This window comes from Meles meles, chromosome 20, assembly GCF_922984935.1.
Source record: "Meles meles chromosome 20, mMelMel3.1 paternal haplotype, whole genome shotgun sequence".
NCBI lineage: Eukaryota > Metazoa > Chordata > Mammalia > Carnivora > Mustelidae > Meles > Meles meles.
Window position 1 is genome coordinate 8,237,812 of NC_060085.1, and position 19,337 is coordinate 8,257,148.

Consider the following 19,337-nt stretch of genomic DNA (forward strand, 5'->3'; position numbering starts at 1 on the left):
CCTCCCGGCCCTTATTTATCCTTCATTTTCCTGCCCTCTTTGAGCACCAACCCTTTCCTGTCCACTTTTGCCCACATTTTCAAGCCCTCATTTGCATCCCTGAGCTTTCCCATACTGCCTTGCACCTCCATTTTCTCACCATCCTGTGCACCCTCATTTTCGGGCCCTCTGCACCTGGCTCTTGGGCTCTTTATTTCAGTGACCTTTCAGAGAAAGTCGTGAAAGGACACACTCCTAGATGGGAACGTGACCCACAGTCGGGAGTAGATGGTCACTCCTACGTGCAAATTTTTAGTTCCACATATTCCAAGAAGCAGATAATTTGACAAACATTCGTTAAATTAATTCAAATGTGTGCGAGGGGAGGTGTCTCAATGCCTACATGCACAATTTTTCCTCTGAAATGCCTGCTATGCACGTCTCATCAGGGCCCCCTGATCAATGGCGCTTGGGCTCAAGGAAATTAGCTTCACCTGCTGTGGCTGAGCAGGGGGAGAAAGGAAATGTTTTGGTGGGGAGTGGGGAGAGGGGCTGGAGTGGGGAGGGTGGAGCGCTGTCAGAGGTTCCCACCTTCATGTCTCTCTTGAAGTTTCAAAGCCGAGCCTTGACCTTGATCCCTTGGTCGCCCTGAGCAGTTACCTTGTCCTCTGAGCCCTGTGAGAAGGGTGAGGATGAGTCACATGAGTGAATGCGGAGGCAGAAGCTTGGGGGACCTGATGGCTTGTAGCCGGATCCTGCTTCCTGGAGCTCCTTCATTCATTCATTCCACATTGGTTTCTTGAGCAACTACTGTGTGCCAAGCTTTGGGGACACAACCATGACTAGGGCAAAGCTCAGGACCCTGCCCACTTGGAGCCCCCAGTCTAGTGGGGGCATTAACCGCAAGAGCGGTCAGTGCTGAATGCTATGCCCACAGGGCCCAAGTGGCATCTGGGGGGTACCAGGGAAGCCCATCATGCCTTTTCTCCACCCCTGGTGCAGCCTGTTTGGAAGATGAGGAACCGGCAGGGGTAGCTCAGGGTACCTGCTTCCCGGACACGGGGAGCCTCGCTCTGGCATCCAATTGTGACGTGATAGAGGTTTATGACTGCGGAGGGGTGGCTGCTGGGGCACCTCGCTGGCAGACAATCAGACAGCCAGGGGAGAGAGGGACCAGTCAGCCTTGGTGCCCCTGATCCTAGACCTATACCATCATGGGAAACAGGAGCCCTGAGGTTTATTCAGGAAGATGCTGACCTGAAAGTCCGGAACCCCCAGTCTGGCCAACATGGGTGAAATGCACACTCCGTATTCTTCCCGGAAGAGACTGTTATCTCTCTTCAATGGCTTCATAGTTGTAAGTATGTCACCATCCAGGCCCTGGGGCTTTGCAGCCCTTCCTCCGTAACTGGCTCCCTCAAAGACAGAAATAAGTTGATCCAAATTCACTGGCATCCAGATCGGTGGTCCCCAGGGAAGCAGGAAAGATGTAGGTCAGACGGACGAGGAGCAGGACACACTGGGAACAGGTGTAGGCTCTGTTCACCCAGAGTCAGTGAAATCAAGCACAGAGGCATGTGATGGGGGGTTGCTGGGAAGAAGGGGAGGGGGTTGGGGCTGGGATTGGTGGTGGAAGAAGAGCTTGACTCCAGGTCAAATCCTGAGAACACCAAGTTGTTTGGGAAGGACAAGAGAGGGTGACTGCTGGGCACTTGGATGGCTCAGTTGTTAAGTGTCTGCCTTCGGCTCAGGTCATGATTCCAGTGTCCTAGGATCGAGTTCTTCCTGCTTGGCGGGAAGCCTTCTTCTCCCTCTCCCACTCCCCCTGCTTGTGTTCCCTCTCTGTCAAAGAAGTAAATAAAATCTTTAAAAAAAAAAAAAAAAGAGGTAGTGATTATTTGGGGGGGTCCTTTAAATTTTTCAAAACACCTTTTTTATCTTACTATAAAAGCGACCCAAAATGTTCATCATTGACAAGGATTTGTTTTGGGGTGCCTGGGTGTCACAGTCAGCTAAGCGGCCAACTCTGGATTTTGGCTCAGGTCGTGATCTCCAGGTGGTGAGATCGAGCCCCCCCCTCCCCGACCATGGGTTCAGCACAGAGCCTGGTTGGAATTCTCTCTCTCCCTCTGGCCCTCCCCCATTCATATGTGCTTTCTCTCTCTTTCTCAAATAAATAAATAAATCCTTAAAAGAAAAAAAAAAAAAAAAAAGATTCTCGGGCGCCTGGGTGGCTCAGTTGGTAAACGTCTGCCTTTGGTTCCGGCTGTGATCCCAAGGTCCGGAGATCTAGTCCCTCATCAGGTCAATGGGGAATCTGCTTCTCCCCCTGTCTTCCCCCCTGCTCATGCGCGCTCTCTCTCTCAAATAAGTAAATAAAATCTTTAACAAAAAACAAATCTCTTCCTCTGCCCCTCCCCTCTCTCGAAATAAATTTCTTTTTTAAGATTTCATTGGTTTAGGGGCGCTTGGGTGGCTCAGTGGGTTAAAGCCTCTGCCTTCCGCTCGGGTCATGATCTCGGGGTCCTGGGATTGAGCCCCACATCGGGCTCTCTGCTCCGCGGGGAGCCTGCTTCCTCCTCTCTCTCTGCCTGCCTGCTTCTCTGTCTAGTTGTGATTTCTCTCTGTCAAATTAAAAAAAAAAGGGAAATGATCCCTTCTTTAAAAAAAAAAAAAAAAGATTTCATTGGTTTATTAGATTTTTATTTTATTTGTTTACTTGTTATTATTTGTTTATTAGAGCATTGGAACAGAGTGGGGGAGGGGCCGAGGGAGAGGGTGAAGCAGGCTCCCCACTGAGCCAGGAGTCTGACGTGGAGCTCAATCCCAGAACCCCAAGACTGTGACCTGAGCCAAGGGCAGATGCTGAACAAACTAAGCCACTCAGGCGCCCCTAAAATAAATCTTAAAAAAAAAAAAAAAGCAATTGTTTTGATAGCAGAATGGCATTAAGGAAAGGTCACCAGGAAAAAGGAGGCTATTAAATATCACTCCTCATCTTGTTACAGGTGTTGTAACATTTTCATGGGAATTAAATGAGATAGAACATTTAAAGAGCTTATGCCTACCAGGAGAACAGTGCTGAATAAATACCATCACCACTTTCCTACCCTTCCAGATTTTTCTATATATCTTTTAAAAACAGCAAAACGAACGCAGGAAAGCTATTGCTTTACGATGCATTTTTCCCTTTAAAAAATTTTTACTTCCCCTCCTTTTGGATAGATTTTATTTTTTAGGGCAGTTTTAGGGTCATGGCACAATTGAGCAGAAGGTACTGAGATTTCCCATATACCCCTGCTCCACACATGCACAGCCTCCCCCATCAGCAACACTCTCCCTGGAGCAGTAAGTTTGCTATAATTCAATCGATGAACTTCCATGGGCATTATCATCACCCAGACTGCATAGTTTTCATTAGGGTTCACTCTTGGTGTTGTACATTCTATGGCTTTGGACAATGAATCCACCATTTTAGTATTTATGGAGTAGTTCACCATATAACGGTGCTCTGTGCTCCCCTGTCTTCCCTAACTCTCCACTCACCCCTGGCGACCCCTGGTCCTCTACTGTCTCCATAGTTCTGCCTTTTCCAGAATGACATATACTTGGGATCGTACACCGCGTAAGCTTTTCAGATGGGCTTCTCTCATTCAGCAATATGATTGTGAGTTTCCTTCATATATTTTCATGGCTTGATGGCTCATTTCTTTTTAGTGCTAATAGTCCATTGAATGTACCAAAGTTTATCCATTCACCTGCTGAAGGCTATCTTGGTTGCTTTCCAGTTTTGGCAATGATGAATAAAGCTTCTGGAAACTTCCATGCGCAGGCTTTTGTGCGAACATTAGTATTCAGCTCAGTTGCATAAATACCAAAGAGCACGACTGCCATATTGGTAAACATTCTTCTCCAACAATAAGGGTCAGACAACTACAGCCTTGTAAATAGAGAGATAAATGGATAGATGGATATTATTTATTTGTAAATGAAATGTATTTATTTATGAATTGCGCATGGCTGTCTTTAAGCTATGCTGACAGAGCTGAGTTGTTTCAACAGAGGCCTTATGGCATCCCAAACTCCAGAGCCTCCAGATATGGCCCGACCGTACCAGCAGCCGAGGCCAATTTCTGGGGCTTTTTGCATGCATGTACACGTGCACGCACACACAAACACACACACACAGATTGCCAACCCTTGTCCTAGAGCATCATTTGAAATAACTGTCGAGTCCCATTGCATGGCTGTGCCATGATTTACCTACCCAATCTGTATTATTGATTGCTTCAGGTAGTTCCATCCCTGAGCATTCTAATGCTGAGGAATGTATGTATGTGTCTATGAGGATATCAGATATTACACTGAATATCTACAAATGTAATTTCTAGGTAAAGTGTTTTATTATAAAATATTTAAGATTTTAAATATGAATTGCAAAGTGTCCTCCCGCAAACCCTCCCCCTTAAAAAAGCTTGTTGCCCGGCAACAGTACATAAGAATGTCTCTCCACATCCTCACTAACTCTGGGTATTAACATTTTTTAATGTTTTTGCTGGTTTTATTGACCTTTGCTCTTCCCCTTCCACCCCCCACAAACCCTGGGAGAGTTCTATTTGTATACAACTAACAGACTATCTTTTCCTGTCTGATTTCTGTCCTGAAGATGTCTGGTGGGATTTTCATTGGCCTGGACATCTATGTCAAATTCAGAGGGGCTGTCCTGGCAAGGGTCCTTGGGCTATCCTCTGCATATCTCCTTAACACTGGCTGTCTGTGCCCGGCAGTGGGCTGCCTCTTGGTGCTTCTTGGCTTTGCTGGGTGGTATGGAGCAACCAGAGAAAACAGAGGCACTCTCTTGTTTGTAAGTTGGATCTGCACCCATCCCCCCAAACTCCCACCCCACCCCCAGGTGAATCCTTCTTTGCACTTATTACAAACCCCTGCCATCCACATCCCCTATTTTTCAGTGCTTGTGGTGTCTCATAGGATGGCATCAGATCCATCCATCTTTTCCCTCATGATATATCTCACTTAGAACTCCTCCCCTACCCCAGGCCATAAAATTATAGTCTCCCAGGTTTTCTTCCCATAATGGGAAGTCTTGATTTCTCACTTTGAGCTCTTTGGCTTTTGGGAGTTTGCTTATGTGTGTGTGGTGTGAGGTAGGGGTCAGTCCTCTCCTGCCTACACTAATTTCCATTATCCTTGGGTCTTTCCTGGGCACAATGCTCTGTTCCATTGACACATGTGTATGTGTTCCCACTAACACAACACTGTTGCTATCATCGTGTCTGCATTAGTACATGTTCAAGTACATGAGATATGAAAGTTTGGAGCATGAGCAAGCAGACAGCGTGTTGCTGATTTTATGCATCTTGCTTATTCTCACATGTAGCCTTGGCTAACTCCCCAAAGGCCAGCTCCAGCTTCCCCATTCCCATTTCCCTTAGAATTTTGTCTGAGTGGATTATCCCACCTTAGGTAAAATTTGTCTCCAGCATTTTTTGTTTTCCTTCCTTGCTGTGTTACTGCAAAACTCTGGTTATTTCAATTTGGGGTTTCAGGGAGATCCTTAGTGGGGTCACCTTTCAGAGCATAAGCAACCTTCACTGTTAAAAGCACCCTCCCTCCATTCTCCTTCTCCCTGAAGCTTTATCATCTCGTTTTCTTTCTTAATTAATCTACTCAGCAAATATTTATTGGACAGGTCCTGTGCCTGAAAAATTCCATTTAATTTTCAATAAGATGTGGACGCTATTTTATCCATAGTTTAGCTTGGAGGAATCAAAGAGTCCTCACCCCCTACGTACAGTACACCAGAGAATCTGATCGATTTTACCCTTTACATCTGTCCCTCCAAATTCTCTGAGATCTCACTCAGAAAAGCAAAATTGTTTTTTATGGTGTTGGGAGCCACAGAGGATTCTGAGCCCAGGAGGAATGCGCCGGGACTCAGGGGCTCACAAGCGCCCTCTGGTAGTCACTGGGGGAACAGAGTGTGGGGGACGAGGGACCGACTGAGAAACCAGGGTGGAGGGAGGGACTGTGCTGGTCTAGGTGGGAGACAGTGGGGGCTGGGCCGAGTGAGGTTGTGAAGCCGGGGAGAAGTGGGCAGATTTGGGATAGATTCTGAAGATGAAACCTGTAGGCCATATGGACTCCTGGATATCTCTCCAGCCACCTTGGTCACCTAGAGGCAGCGAGGTAGTAATATTAATATTAATCCCCACAATCTATTACATGAACCACTTGTCGGGGGTCCCACAACTGCTAAGCCATGTTTGTCCTTGTGGGTCCTGGCGTCGCAGGGTGTGTATCCACGGCGTGTTCCTGCCTTTTCATATCAGGACTAGATAAGCCCAGCCATGGGATGGTTTGGCAACTCAGAGCCTCAATTAGCAAACAGATTTTAATAATCATAGCCAACTAGATGAAAGAAGAGCCAGAAGCTGACCTGCTTTGCCCCCATCTGGCCTCCAGACGCTCTCTAGAACTTACTGATGCCCCTTGAGCTGGTCCCATGCTCACACTGTATCTATGGGGAAACTGAGTCTCCATTCTGTCCTTTCCACCGACCCTCCTGTATCACCACGGGCGCCGGCTGTCAATGCACAGAGCCTTTACTGACCTGAAGGTCCCCTCCTAGGGTCTCCCTGGTGCCCAGAAAATGCAGGACATGAAATGGAGCTCCAGCTGGTGGCTCCGAGAACACCTCGGTGCCAGCATCCTGCACGACATGCAGGAAAAAGCCCTGTGAAAGAAAGCAGCCCCACACCCCACCCGGGGCTGAGTTCTTAACAAACTGAAGAGGCCACAAGGCCTTGGGGTTGGGGGAGGGACAGTCCCCACCCCTGCAGGGACGGCTGAGCAGGCTTCCAGCCTCCTCCCGCCATTCTGTGTCTTCCAGTGTTTCCTGTCCACGGTTACCATTCTCATCGTTGAAATCATAGTTGTCGCCGTGGTCCTTGCCCTATTCCACATTTGTTCCACATTGTCGCTGTTTCCACCCCACATTAGAAAGAAATCCAATCGATAGAAGCACCGCCCTTCCCCCCCAGGAGCCATCCACGGGGTGATACCTGGCCGATACCTGGTGATACCCTGGGGCCGGAGATGGGGTCTCCAGACATGGGGCGAAGAACCAAAACCTTCCGCCTTGAAGGCTCCAGGAGACGGGCCGAGTTAATTTCATTCACTATCTCCCTGGCGCTTGATGGCGAAGCAATGGGCAAAGCTGTGAACGCTGCTGGGGTTTTGAAAGGTGTCAGAAACAGAGGGCTATTGAGCCCAATCCGCCAAAATGACAAAGCACGGATGCTTTGACCCAGCTCTCCCGTCCCTAGAAATCATCCAAGCATTTGCTTGCTGGGGCCCAGAAGGACGTATATACCAGGATAGGCAGGAGATTGCAAGCATCAGTAGAAGGGTGGTTCATTTATACTGAAGTTCTTGGATTATTTGAGAGGGGACCCCAAGAGGGACCTGGAGGTACCAGGGGAAGTGAGGCAGGGAAGGGAACACTGCCCATAAAGTACGACCCTGTAGGCAGCTGGGCTCAGTCCTGTGGGGGGAGGGGGTCACCTGGGAGCAGCACTGAACAGGGGGCTGTTTTCCCACAGGACTGGCGAGTGAACTGCAATACTGATTCATCTCCCAGCAGTGTTGCTTGAGGGCACACGTGGGCTGAGAGGCCACACAGGGAGCCCTCTGCTGCTGGCAGCGGGAAGCCCAGAAATGACAAATCCCACTGGCACCAGGAACCACGGCTAGTCTTGCTAACAACAGCCAGACGCGGAACCACGGGAAGAGGATAAAGCAGAGAGAAGAATAATGAGACTACGCTTTGCTTTGACACACATCGAATATCTCTTCGGGGACACAGGAAACAGTCACTGTCCCCGTAGTGGAGTGGGAGGAACTCGTTGGCTGGGAGAAAAAGGTGGGAGGGAGACTTTCCGCAGTCTACCCCTCTGTGCTTTGTGGATTTGGAACCCATGTGACTATTTACCTCATCCAGAAACTTTTTAATTTAGACCTTGATTTAAAAAATAGAACATGAAATTTGCCCCTTTTGTGCAGCGATTGATTCAGTTGCTAAAGATGATCTTCAAATCCTTAATTGCGTTCCAGCCAAATGGGGGGGGGCGGTGCAGGCATGTGGGTGATTCAGAAGAGCAGATGATTCAAGTTTGTGGTGGGTACGACCAGATGCACGGAGCTCGAGACCCACGCTCTTCCCCATGTCCCTCTCGCGGGGGTGATGGCAGCCAGAATTTGTCCTCCTCCAGAGCAGACTCATCGCTGGGGGTGGGGGGGACTGTGAAAGAAGTAAAAGAAAGCAGAAGGGAGGGCACCTGGGTGGCTCAGTTGGTTGAGTGGTTAAGCATCTGCCCTGGGGCTCAGGTCATGATCTCAGGGACACGGGTTCGAGCCCCACATTGGGGAGTCTGCTGATCCCTCTCGCTCTGCCCCTCTCTCCACCCATTCTCTCTCTTTCTCTCTCTCTGAAATAAATAAAGTTTTAAAAGAAAGAAAGCAGAAGGGGAACCCCACCCACCTGCTCTGTCCCCAGGAAACCTCCCCATGGGGGCACCTTGCTGTTTTGTGGACCCATCACTTCCAGTTTCATCTATGAGGTTCAAGAAATGGCCTTGGAGCACATCTTCTCGACCCTGAGGAAGAATTACAGAGGTTACGAGGAGCCAGATGACTGTTCCACAGGATGGGACTTGGTCACGGAGAAGGTGAGCTCCATCCACATCCCGGGTATGTTATCATGGTACAAGATCCCTAACATAAACTGGCATTCTTTTATTTTTTTTTAAGATTATTTATTTATTTGACAGAGAGAGGTCACAAGTAGGCAGAGAGGCAGGCAGAGAGAGAGGAGGAAGCAGGCTCCCTGCTGAGCAGAGAGCCCGATGTGGGGCTCAATCCCAGGACCCTGAGATCATGACCCGAGTCGAAGGCAGAGGCTAAACCACTGAGCCCCCCAGGCGCCCCTAAACTGGCATTCTTAACCATCTTTAAGAGTCCAGTTCAGGGGTATTAAGTACATTCATGTGGTTATGCGACCATCACCACCCTCCACCGCCTCCGACCCACCATTCTACTTCCTGTCCCTGTGAATGTCACTCCACTGGGGATCTCATGGAAATGGAATCCTGCAATATTTGTCCTTTGGCGATTGGCTTATCTCGCTGAGCATAATGTCCTCCAGGTTGTAAGCATGGGTCAGAATCTCCTTCCTTTTTAAGGCGGAATCACCTTCCATTGTACAGAGATATACCACACTTGATTCATCCATTCCCCGATCGATGGACACTTCCATAATTCCCACTTGTTATCGACTGCGAATATTGCTCACGGACATGGGCGTACGCTTGTCTCTTCAGGTCTCTGTTCAGTTCTTTGGGGGATGCATATGGGAATGAAATTGCTGGGTCATCTGATATTTCTCTGTTTAATTTTTTTGAGGGATTTCTGTACTGTTTTCCAGCGCAGCTGAACCACTTCACGTTCTCATCAACAATGCAGAAGGGTAATAGTTTCTTGGCATCTTTGCCAGCATTTCTTATTCTCTCTCTCTCTCTCTCTCTTTTTTTTTAAGATTTTATTTATTTATTTATTTATTTGACAGAGAGATCACAAGTAGGCAGAGAAGCAGGCAGAGAGAGAAGGGGAAGCAGGCTCCCTACCTAACAGAGAGCCTGATGTGGGGCTTGATCCCAGGACCCTGGGATCACGACCTGAGCCAAAGGCAGAGGCTTTAAACCACTGAGCCATCCAGGTGCCCCTCTCTCTCTCTCTCTTTTTAAAATTCTTATTTATTTGACAGACAAAGATCACAAGTAAGCAGAGAGAGGGAGGGGGGAAGCAGGCTCCCCACCGAGCAGAGAGCCTGATGCGGGTGGGGCTCGATCCCAGGACCCTGAGACCATGATATGAGCTGAAGGCAGTTTTTTTTTCTTAAAGATTTATTTATTCAGGGGCGCCTGGGTGGCTCAGTGGGTTAAGCCACTGCCTTCGGCTCAGGTCATGATCTCAGGGTCCTGGGATCGAGCCCCGCATCAGGCTCTCTGCTCAGCAGGAAGCCTGCTTCCTCCTCTCTCTCTCTCTGCCTGCCTCTCTGCCTACTTGTGATCTCTCTCTGTGTGTCAAATAAATAAATAAAATCTTTAAAAAAAAAAAAAGATTTATTTATTCAGGGGCGCCTGGGTGGCTCAGTGGGTTAAAGCCTCTGCCTTCGGCTCGAGTCATGATCCCAGGGTCCTGGAATTGAGCCCTGCATCGGGCTCTCTGCTTGGCAGGGAGCCTTCTTCCTCCTCTCTCTCTCTCTCTGCCTGCCTCTCTGCCTACTTGTGATCTCTGCCTGTCAAATAAATAAATTCATTAAAAAAATCTTTTTTAAAAAAAGATTTACTTATTCATTTATTTGACAGAGAGATCTTGAGTAGGCAGAGAGGAAGGCAGAGAGAGGGGGGAAGCAGGCTCCCTGCTGAGCGGAGAGCCCGATGTGGGGCTCCATCCCTGGACCCTGAGACCATGACTTGAGCCAAAGGCAGAGGCTTAACCCACTGAGTCACACAGGCGCCCCTCTCTCTCTTTTTAAAATAACCATCCTCCCGGGGGGTGCCTGGATGGCTCAGTGGGTTAAGCCTCTGCCTTCGGCTCAGGTCATGATCTCAGGGTCCTGGGATGGAGCCCCACATCGGGCTCTCTGCTCGGCAGGGAGCCTGCTTCCTCCCTCTCTCTCTGCCTGCCTCTCTGCCTCCTTGTGATCTCTGTCTGTCAAATAAATAAATAAAATCTTAAAAAAACAAAAACAAAAACAAAAACCATCCTCCCGGGGTGGGAGGCGGTGGCGTTTACTTCTTGAGTCTTGGTATTTAAGGAGCAGGACCTGCCTGCCTGTGTCATCAGAAGCTCCTGGGGCAGGTAGTTTAAAAGGGGCTCCTGAGACCAGGGAGAGTTTGGAAGGAAAAAGCATTGTCTGTCTCTAGGATTGTTTCACGTCTGAGTTTGGGGTGCAGGAACTGCTGTGGGGTCATGGGCAGGCTTGGGAAGCAGCCCACGATGGGTAGGGGGCTTCTGGCATCCCAGTTTTGGCCGCTGAGGCTTGAGATGGTGGAGGACATGTTTCATTCATTCTTACAGCCCTTCTGCTAATCTTCACTGAGCACCTACTATGTGCTGCGCGCTATTCAGGGCTCTGGGGACAGAGTGAGGGGACCAATGTGACTGGAGCTGAGTGAATAAGAGGGAGGGTGGGGGCAGATGAAGGCCTAGGGGCGACTGGGCACGCAGATCATGCCGGGCCTTGGAGGCCGCGGTGAGGCATTCGGCTTTTACCCCAAGTCAGATGATAGCCATGAAGGGTTCTGAGCTATGATGGGCTCGAGTAAGGGAGGCTTTCGGCACAAGCCCCAGAATAGCATGATTGCTCTAGACAGTAGCCATGGTGACCGTGATTTCTATTGTTTTTTATTATTTTGCTATTTGAAAGGGAGCCTTCAAGTGATTATTCTCCTCTCTGCAGCGGAAGTGCCGTGGGGAGAAGACCTACACAGATCTTTCCGTCTTCTTCTTCTTCTTTTTTTTTTAAGATTTTATTTATTTATTTGACAGAGAGAGAGATCGCAAGTAAGCAGAGAGAGAGAGAGAGGGGAAGCAGGCTCCCCGCTGAGCAGAGAGCCCGATGTGGGGCTCGATCCCAGGACCCTGAGATCATGACCTGAGCCGAAGGCAGAGGCTTTAACCCACTGAGCCACCCAGGCGCCCCCGTTCTTCTTCTTTGAAATGTCAGCTGGTTGGTCACTCCTGCCCCAGGAGCTGTGGTAAATCCATCAGGACCACAGTCTGCCACAGGCACAACGTGTCCACAGACATCACCCACCAGGAGGTAACTCGAGACTTTGTCGGGTGTCGTCTAGGTAGACCCCAAGGGCTGATGACTTCTAGAAAAATTGCGTGTTTGCTGGAACCCCAGCAAGAGGGGTCAAGAGCTAAAGGGAACGACTGTCATTGGGTGTTCACTTCATTCTGACTACACAGCCTTGGGGGCTCAGTGTTCCCATCCTCATGTCTCCTATGGGGAAACTGAGGTTCAGGGAGGGGACAGATCAATGTCGGTTTAGGTGGCTTTGGTGGAGCTGGGTTTGGCCTGAGTCCGTTCCCTGGGCTACACTGCCTGCCTTACCGAGGGCTTAAAATATAGCAGTAATGATGAACAACGATCATTCTAGGAGAGTGATAGCTCCCACAGGGCTGGACGTCCACTTGGTGAATTCTGTCCCCATCACATATCATGAGGTGGGGAGAGCTTTTCTCCCATTTTATAGATGAGGGGACTGAGGCACAGAAAGTTTCCCAGCGCTTACTCACCACCTGACAGTGTTATCAATGTTTTATTACCTGTGCTTACCACTCAGATGGTAGCCCCACCAGGCAGGAATTATATCTGTTTTGTACATCGCTGGGTTCCCAGGGCTTAGCTCACAGAAGACACTTAATCAATGCATATTAGTAAAGGAGGCATTGAACCCTGTCAAGCTCAAGGCAACTCAAGCTTCCAGAACCAAGAATGCTCCCCTAGAAAGGGGAGCATGTCTGTGACTTCAGGGGGGGGGAGTGGAGGCCCCATCACCCCACCCACTGTGTCTGGTCTCTTAATTTCTCTGAAACTGTTTCTTCACCTACAAAACAGAAAAAGGAATGGTACCCACTTCATGAGGTTAGAGTGATAAATAAGTGAGAAAACACATGTAAATAGCTGAGAAGGTGCTAAATACATGTTAGCCTTTCTGTTCATATGTAAAGAGCACCCAGAAATAACTAAATTACTGAATACTGGCTCTCAGGCCACTGTTACATACTTCATGTAGATTTTTTTCTCTTGATCCTCACAAAAATCTTGGGTGGGAGATCCAGTGGGTCCCGTTTATAGTTGGGAAAACCGAGGCACAGAGTGATGTGTGACTTCTCCAGGGTCACACGGCGAGCAATAACTTGGGACATCTGGTCATACTCTTATTCACCACACTTGGAGGTCACAACAGATAGATACTGGGGAGTAAGTGTATGTTCTGGGTGAGGCGAGGGAACGAGGAGGCCAGGGAAGATGCTGGGATAGTCAAGTGAGAAGGAGCTAAGATCCTTGTGGCTTTGTCCCCTTCTCCTGCCTGAATCTAAGAGGAATTTCATTGGCCCGAGGAGTGGGGCTAATGGGAACTTGGGAGTCCAGAAGCCCTTAGTCAGGTCCTGCCTGCTTTGATATTTGTACCCTCAGGGCTGTTCCCTCAAGGTCTAGACAATAACCAAGACTCAGAGCTTCAACTTGAGTGGGGGCTCACTGGAGGCAGCAGTGATACAGGTAAGGTCTAGGACCTTTAGAACACACTGAGCTCTTTTATTGAGCACCTACTGTGTGCCAAGTACTGTTCTGGCCCCTGGGGATTTCTGCCATTCAAGTGGGCATGGGGGACAGATGATTGTTTCAGTTAAAGATTCCTTCTGGGAAGGGAGTAAAGCAGGGTGACAGGATCGGGAAGGGAATCAGGGATGACTTCCTTGAGGAGGTAACATTTGACCAGTGACCTGAGGAGATGAGGGATAACCATGTGCGGATGTGGGAGAGCTGGAGGAAACAGCTGGTGCAAAGCCATGGGGTAGCAATACGCTTGGCTATTCACAGACCAGGGGGAGGCGCCTGTGGCTGGGGCAGGGTGAGTGAGAAGTGGGGTAGGGGGAGATGAGGGCAGGGAACTGATAGGGTAGATCATAAAAGACCTTGTAGGGTGCAGAGAGGGGTTTGACGTTTATTCTGAGTAGGATGGAAAGCCTTTAGAAGAGTTTTAACATTCACTTTTTCACTCCACAAACCTTACCGAGCACCTCCTTTGACCAGGTGGTGTTGTAGGCAGAGTGGATACAACAACGAACTCCACAGGCAAAAATCTCTGCCCTTGTGAGCATTCTAATCAGCAGCAAAAGGCAAGAAATAGGGCGCCTGGGTGGCTCAGTGGATTAAGCCGCTGCCTTCGGCTCAGGTCATGATCTCAGGGTCCTGGGATCGAGCCCCACATCGGGCTCTCTGCTCCGCAGGGAGCCTGCTTCCTCCTCTCTCTCTGCCTGCCTCTCTGCCTACTTGTGATCTCTCTGTCAAATAAATAAATAAAATCTTTAAAAAAAAGGCAAGAAATATGATTTTTTCAATTGGGCAATTTACTGTATGGTAGTGATAAGTGTTTTTGTTTTTTTTTTAAATTTTTGAGAGAGTTAGAGAGAGAGCATGAGCAGGGGAAGGGGCAGAGGGAGAGGAAGAACCCCAAGAATCTGCACTGAGCTCCAGAGCTCCATCCCAGGACTGAATTTCCTTTTCCTACTTCATTTAAAAATTTTATTTATTTATTTGACAGAGAGAGAGAGAGATCACGAGTAAGCAGAGAGCCAGGCAGAGAGAGAGAGGGAAGCAGGGTCTCTGCTGAGCAGAGAACTGATTCAGGGCCTGATCCCAGGACCCTGGGACATGACCTGAGCCGAAGACAGAGGCTTAACCCACTGACTCACCCAGGCGCCCCCTCCTACCTCATTTAAAAGACAACTGTAGGGACTCCTGGGTGGCTCAGTAGGTTAAGCGTCCTGTCTGCCTTCGGGTTGGGTTGTGATGCTGGAATCCTGGGATCATGCCCCAGGGTTTGGCTCCCTGCTCAGCGGGAAGCCTGCTTCTCCCTTTCCCAATCTCCCTGCTGGTGTTCCCTCTATCACTATCTCTCTCTGTCAAATGAATATATAAAAATCCTTAAAATAATAAATAAAAGACATCTGCATAAGGCAATACCTACAAAATTGTGTTTACTGACTGATATTAAGATGTAACTTATATGACCAAAATAGCACAAAGAAGGGTGGAGAGAAAAGAGACACATAGGAGTAGAGTTTGGATGTGCTACTGAAATTCATTTAGTATTGATCCAAACTAGATTGTGAACAGTTACGATGTCAACTGTAGTCCCCAGGGCAACCGCTAAGAAACGAACTTTAAAATCCAGCAAAAGAAACAAGGGCATAAAAACTCTGCACTAGAAAGTACTTAACATCAAAGAAAGCTGAGGTGAGCAATAGAACAAGGACAAAACCCAAATGGAAAACAAATGGCGAAGTGGCGTATATAAATCTTACCTTCTCAATAGTTACGTTAAAGATGAAGGGATTACACCACTTAACCATACCCTTTAGAAAGGTGAATTGTGTGATATATGATTTTCTCAATAAAGCTCTTATTTTGTTTAAAAAAAAAATCCTCCATCCCTCTGGGCCCCCAGGAAGTTTGTTTTGTTTTGTTTTGTTTTTGCTCAGGCGCTTCCCCCAGATTGATTTGCAAAATGCAATAGTGTTCTTCTGCAGATCACTGCCAGCTGAGATTCATCCGATCTGTTATTTTAAAAATGGGTATTTTGGGGGACACCTGGGTGGCTCAGTGGGTTAAAGCCTCTGCCTTCAGCTCAGGTCATGATCCCAGGGTCCTGGGATTGAGCCCCGCATGGGGAATCTCTGCTCAGCGGGGAGCCTGCTTCCTCCTCTCTCTGCCTCCTTGTGATCTGTCTGTCAAATAAATAAATAAAATCTTAATAAATAAATAAATAAATAAATAAATAAAAATGGGTATTTTTTTTTCACCGTACAAATTTATATTGAATATATGTTTGCAAACTGTACCACGCTCTCTTCTCCAAGGAGGTCGTAATAGTCAAGATCGCAGCAGGAAACAGAATACAGCCCCCAGGTGGTCCTTTTAAGTTTTCAGGGGTTTCCTTGCTGAAGGGTGAGGTGCCGAGGGCCTAGCAACACAGGGAGATTTTACTTCTCCTGGGCCTGAAGGCGGGGAAAGCAGGAGCCAAGGAAGAGGGGTCATCTGCCCACAGCTGCTGTCTCAAAAAGCTAGGGGGGCGGAGGGGGGGGCGCACAGGAGAGAGGAAGCAGCCGGGAAGAGATACTCCAACTTTTCCTCCAATCTCATCTCCTGCAGGTGTTTTCTATTGGGCAAACCTAACCGGAAGTGAAAGGGCAGGGATTTCTGGGAAATGTAGTTCGCAGGATCCAAGGTAGGGCAGAAGAGGGTGTTGATAAGATCTGTGGGAAACAAAGGGAAAATGAAAAAAGTGTGCTCAGAACTGAGACTGATTGTGGAAACAGGTTCAGAGTGACTCTTGCCTGACTGTGGGGGTGGGGGAGGGGGATTTGGCTCTCTAAAACCCTGCCCTTCACTTTCTGGAGGAAGATGCTTCTGTCCCCCTCTCAGTTTATCCAAATTGCTTTGGGTTAGGGAGGTTTCTCGAGTTGGTTCAATATTTCTTTCTTCCATTTCAGCTGCCAGGAATTCTTGCCACTTCTCTGCTATTTATCAAACGAGGCTGACAGAGCCAGGGGGATGACGGGACACCTGACTTACCTGGCTGCTGGAGATTCTGTCTCATTATTACTTCTCTGTGGCCCTCGTTGCTTTTGGAGGGAAGATTGGTAATAAAAGATTCTGGAAAGCCCTGTTATCCTGACTCATTTTTCCTTTATTTCTTATGCCCCTGGCAATGGTTTTAGCTCTAAGTACCTGAATGGGATGATATGGCCTCCCTTCTCATGCAATTGTCTTGTTTTTATAAATTTGTGGGGAATAAAAAACCCAAACATTCACACACCCAAAAACAAAAACAAAAGAACTTGCCCAAAGAAACTCCTATATACCCATCATCCAGATTCAACAATCACGTAGCGTCTGACGTGTTTGTTTCATGATCCTCTTTTTCCCCTTGATGAAGTATTTAGAAACCAATCCCAGACAATGTCATTTTGCCCCATACTTCAGTACAGAGAGATTTCTAAAAATGTATACAACTGTGTCAACCCTAATACTAGCATCACACCTTGACTAAATGTTTGTGTGTCCCCACCCCAAATTCCTATGCTGAAAACGAATCCCCGATGTGATAGTCTTGGGAGATGGGGCCTCTGGGAGGTGACTAGGTCATGAAGGCTGAGCCTTCACCAATGGATTAGTACCTTATAAAAGAGACACCAGAGGGAGCTTCTTTGCTGCTGAGGACACTGCAGAAAAACCCAGCCATCTGTGACCCAGGACACTGGTCTTCACCAGACACTGAATCTGCTGGCGCCTTGATCTTGAACTTCCCAGCCTATGGAACTGAAAGAAGTGTCTGTTGTTTGTAAGTCACACAAATGAACCAAGGCAACACCTTAGAGAATTAACAACCATTCCTTGTGAACCACACAACACACGGCCACCATCAAATTTTCCTGATTGACTCAAAGATGCCTTTTCCTATTGATTTCTTGGTATTTTGTTTGTTTATATCGAGATAGAATTGACACAAACATATTTGTTTCAGGTGTACAACATGATCTGAACCACAGCCATTGCCCAATGATTGCACAATAAGTCTAATGAACATCACCATACATAGTTAAAATTTTTTTCTTTTTCTTTTTTAAAGATTTTATGTATTTATTTGACAGACAGAGATCACAAGTAGGCAGAGAGGCAGGCAGAGAGAGAGGGGGAAGCAGGCTCCCCGCTGAGCAGAGAGCCCGATGCTGGCTCGACCCTGAGATCATGACCTGGGCCAAAGGCAGAGGTTTAACCCACTGAGCCACCCAGGCGCTCCCCCCCCCACCAATTTTTTTTCTTTTGATGAGAGCTTTTAAGATCTGCTCTCTTGGTAACTTTCAAATATGTAATACAGTATTATTAGCTATAGTCACCATGTTGTACATTACATCCCCAGGACTCACACATTCGGTGTTTGCATTGGATCCAAATAAAGTCCACAAATCATGTTTGCTTGTCATATTTCCTAAATCCCTTTTATTCTAATCCAGTAGTTCTCAAATTAGAGCATGCATTAGAATCCTCTGAATGTTCTGTGAGAGCACAGATGCTGGGGGGGCTGCACCCCCAGGGCAGACTGGAGATCTGGAGTGGGGCCTGGGAATCTGAATTCCAAATGATTGCTCCTTCAATGCTGCCAGTACTTGCTCAGAAAAACACCTGCTCTGGGTTCTTCCTCCTCTTCTCCAAGCCCACCAACCTTTGTTACAGAAGGAGCCAAGCGGCGCCTGGGTGGTTCAGTGGGTTAAAGCCTCTGCCTTGGCTCAAGTCATGATCTCAGGATCAAGTCCCACATCAGGCTCCTGCTCAGCGGGGAGCCCGCTTCTCCTTCCTCTGCTGCTCCTCCTTTTTTGTCCTTTTATTCTCCCTCAAATAAATAAATAAAACCTTAAAACGACAACAAAAAAAAGTGTGGATTTACTCCTTGTTTCTACTGTGAATCCTTTATCTTCTTCCTCCTTCCCCCATATTTCCTGTAAGTCACTGGTTCTCTGCCCTCTGGGAACTTTCACAAAATACCCAAGCCTGTACCCGGACTCGTACCTTCTGATTTAATTGGTTGGGGCCCTGGGCTGGGTCTGGGGACTCTGACATTCACCCAGAAGATTCTAAGGGCGGGACGTGGCCGCTGCTGAGAAACAATCCAAGGGCTTCATCCAATGACGACAACTACCTGAATCAGTTCTTTCATTGGAGATTGCAAAATATTGATTTATCTAATCTATCCATCTTGGGGGGGGGGATTTTGAGGAAGTTAAAATGAGCACTGGGCTGTATTTGCTATTGCTGCAATCACCTCCCACTGCAGGAAAGAACACACCAATTTCCTCTGGAGCCAGCCCACCTCTCAGATTTCTGTCCCGAAACCAGATTCTGTCACGTGGTCTCAGCCAGCCAATCAGCACATTCCATCACGTTGGCCCCAGGCTGGCAGTGGATACTCGGTTTGGGGACTTGGGATGAGATGACCACTCCCTTGACGCTCATCTCACCTCGCGAGGGCAAGGCCACAGAGCAAAGGCACAGAGAACAGTTGAGAAGCCTGGGACAGTATTGTGAGTCTGTGGGTCTAGCCCCCCTTTGAGCTCTGCAGTTCATACATTCACTCGACAAACATCAACGGAGCACCTGCCTAGTCTAAGTCATCAATGAACTCTTTTTACTCAGAACACTTCTTTTTTTTTTTAAAGATTTTATTTATTTATTTATTTATTTATTTATTTATTTATTTATTTAACAGACAGAGATCACAAATAGGCAGAGAGGCAGGCAGAGAGAGAGGAGGACGCAGGCTCCCTGCTGAGCACAGAGCCCGATGTGGGGCTTCATTCCAGAACTCTGGGATCATGACCTGAGCGGAAGGCAGAGGCTTTAACCCACTGAGCCACTCAGGTGCCCCTCTCAGAACACTTCTGACACCAAATGTGTGTGCGTGTGGAGGGGTTTCACACCA

The 19,337-nt window shown here is 48.0% G+C and overlaps 1 protein-coding gene across 1 annotated transcript; it reads left to right on the forward strand.

Moving 5' to 3' along the window:
* Nucleotides 1-1,267: 1,267 nt before the first annotated feature.
* TSPAN16 (tetraspanin 16) lies at nucleotides 1,268-16,398 on the forward strand. The gene is made up of 6 exons (XM_045991486.1): nucleotides 1,268-1,336; nucleotides 4,646-4,843; nucleotides 6,890-6,981; nucleotides 8,606-8,726; nucleotides 13,292-13,354; nucleotides 16,351-16,398. The coding sequence occupies exons 1-6, from the start codon at nucleotides 1,268-1,270 to the stop codon at nucleotides 16,396-16,398; spliced, it is 591 nt and encodes a 196-aa protein (XP_045847442.1).
* Nucleotides 16,399-19,337: the final 2,939 nt, after the last annotated feature.

What these genes read in the sequence shown, in the direction of transcription:
- TSPAN16 (XM_045991486.1), top strand. Translation starts at nt 1,268, where the DNA reads ATGGGTGAAATGCACACTCCGTATTCTTCCCGGAAGAGACTGTTATCT. An exon ending in TCTTCAATGGCTTCATAGTT is followed by an intron (nt 1,337 to 4,645) that starts GTAAGTATGTCA and finishes TCTGTCCTGAAG; the next exon opens with ATGTCTGGTGGGATTTTCAT. An exon ending in GGGACTTGGTCACGGAGAAG is followed by an intron (nt 8,727 to 13,291) that starts GTGAGCTCCATC and finishes CTCAAGGTCTAG; the next exon opens with ACAATAACCAAGACTCAGAG.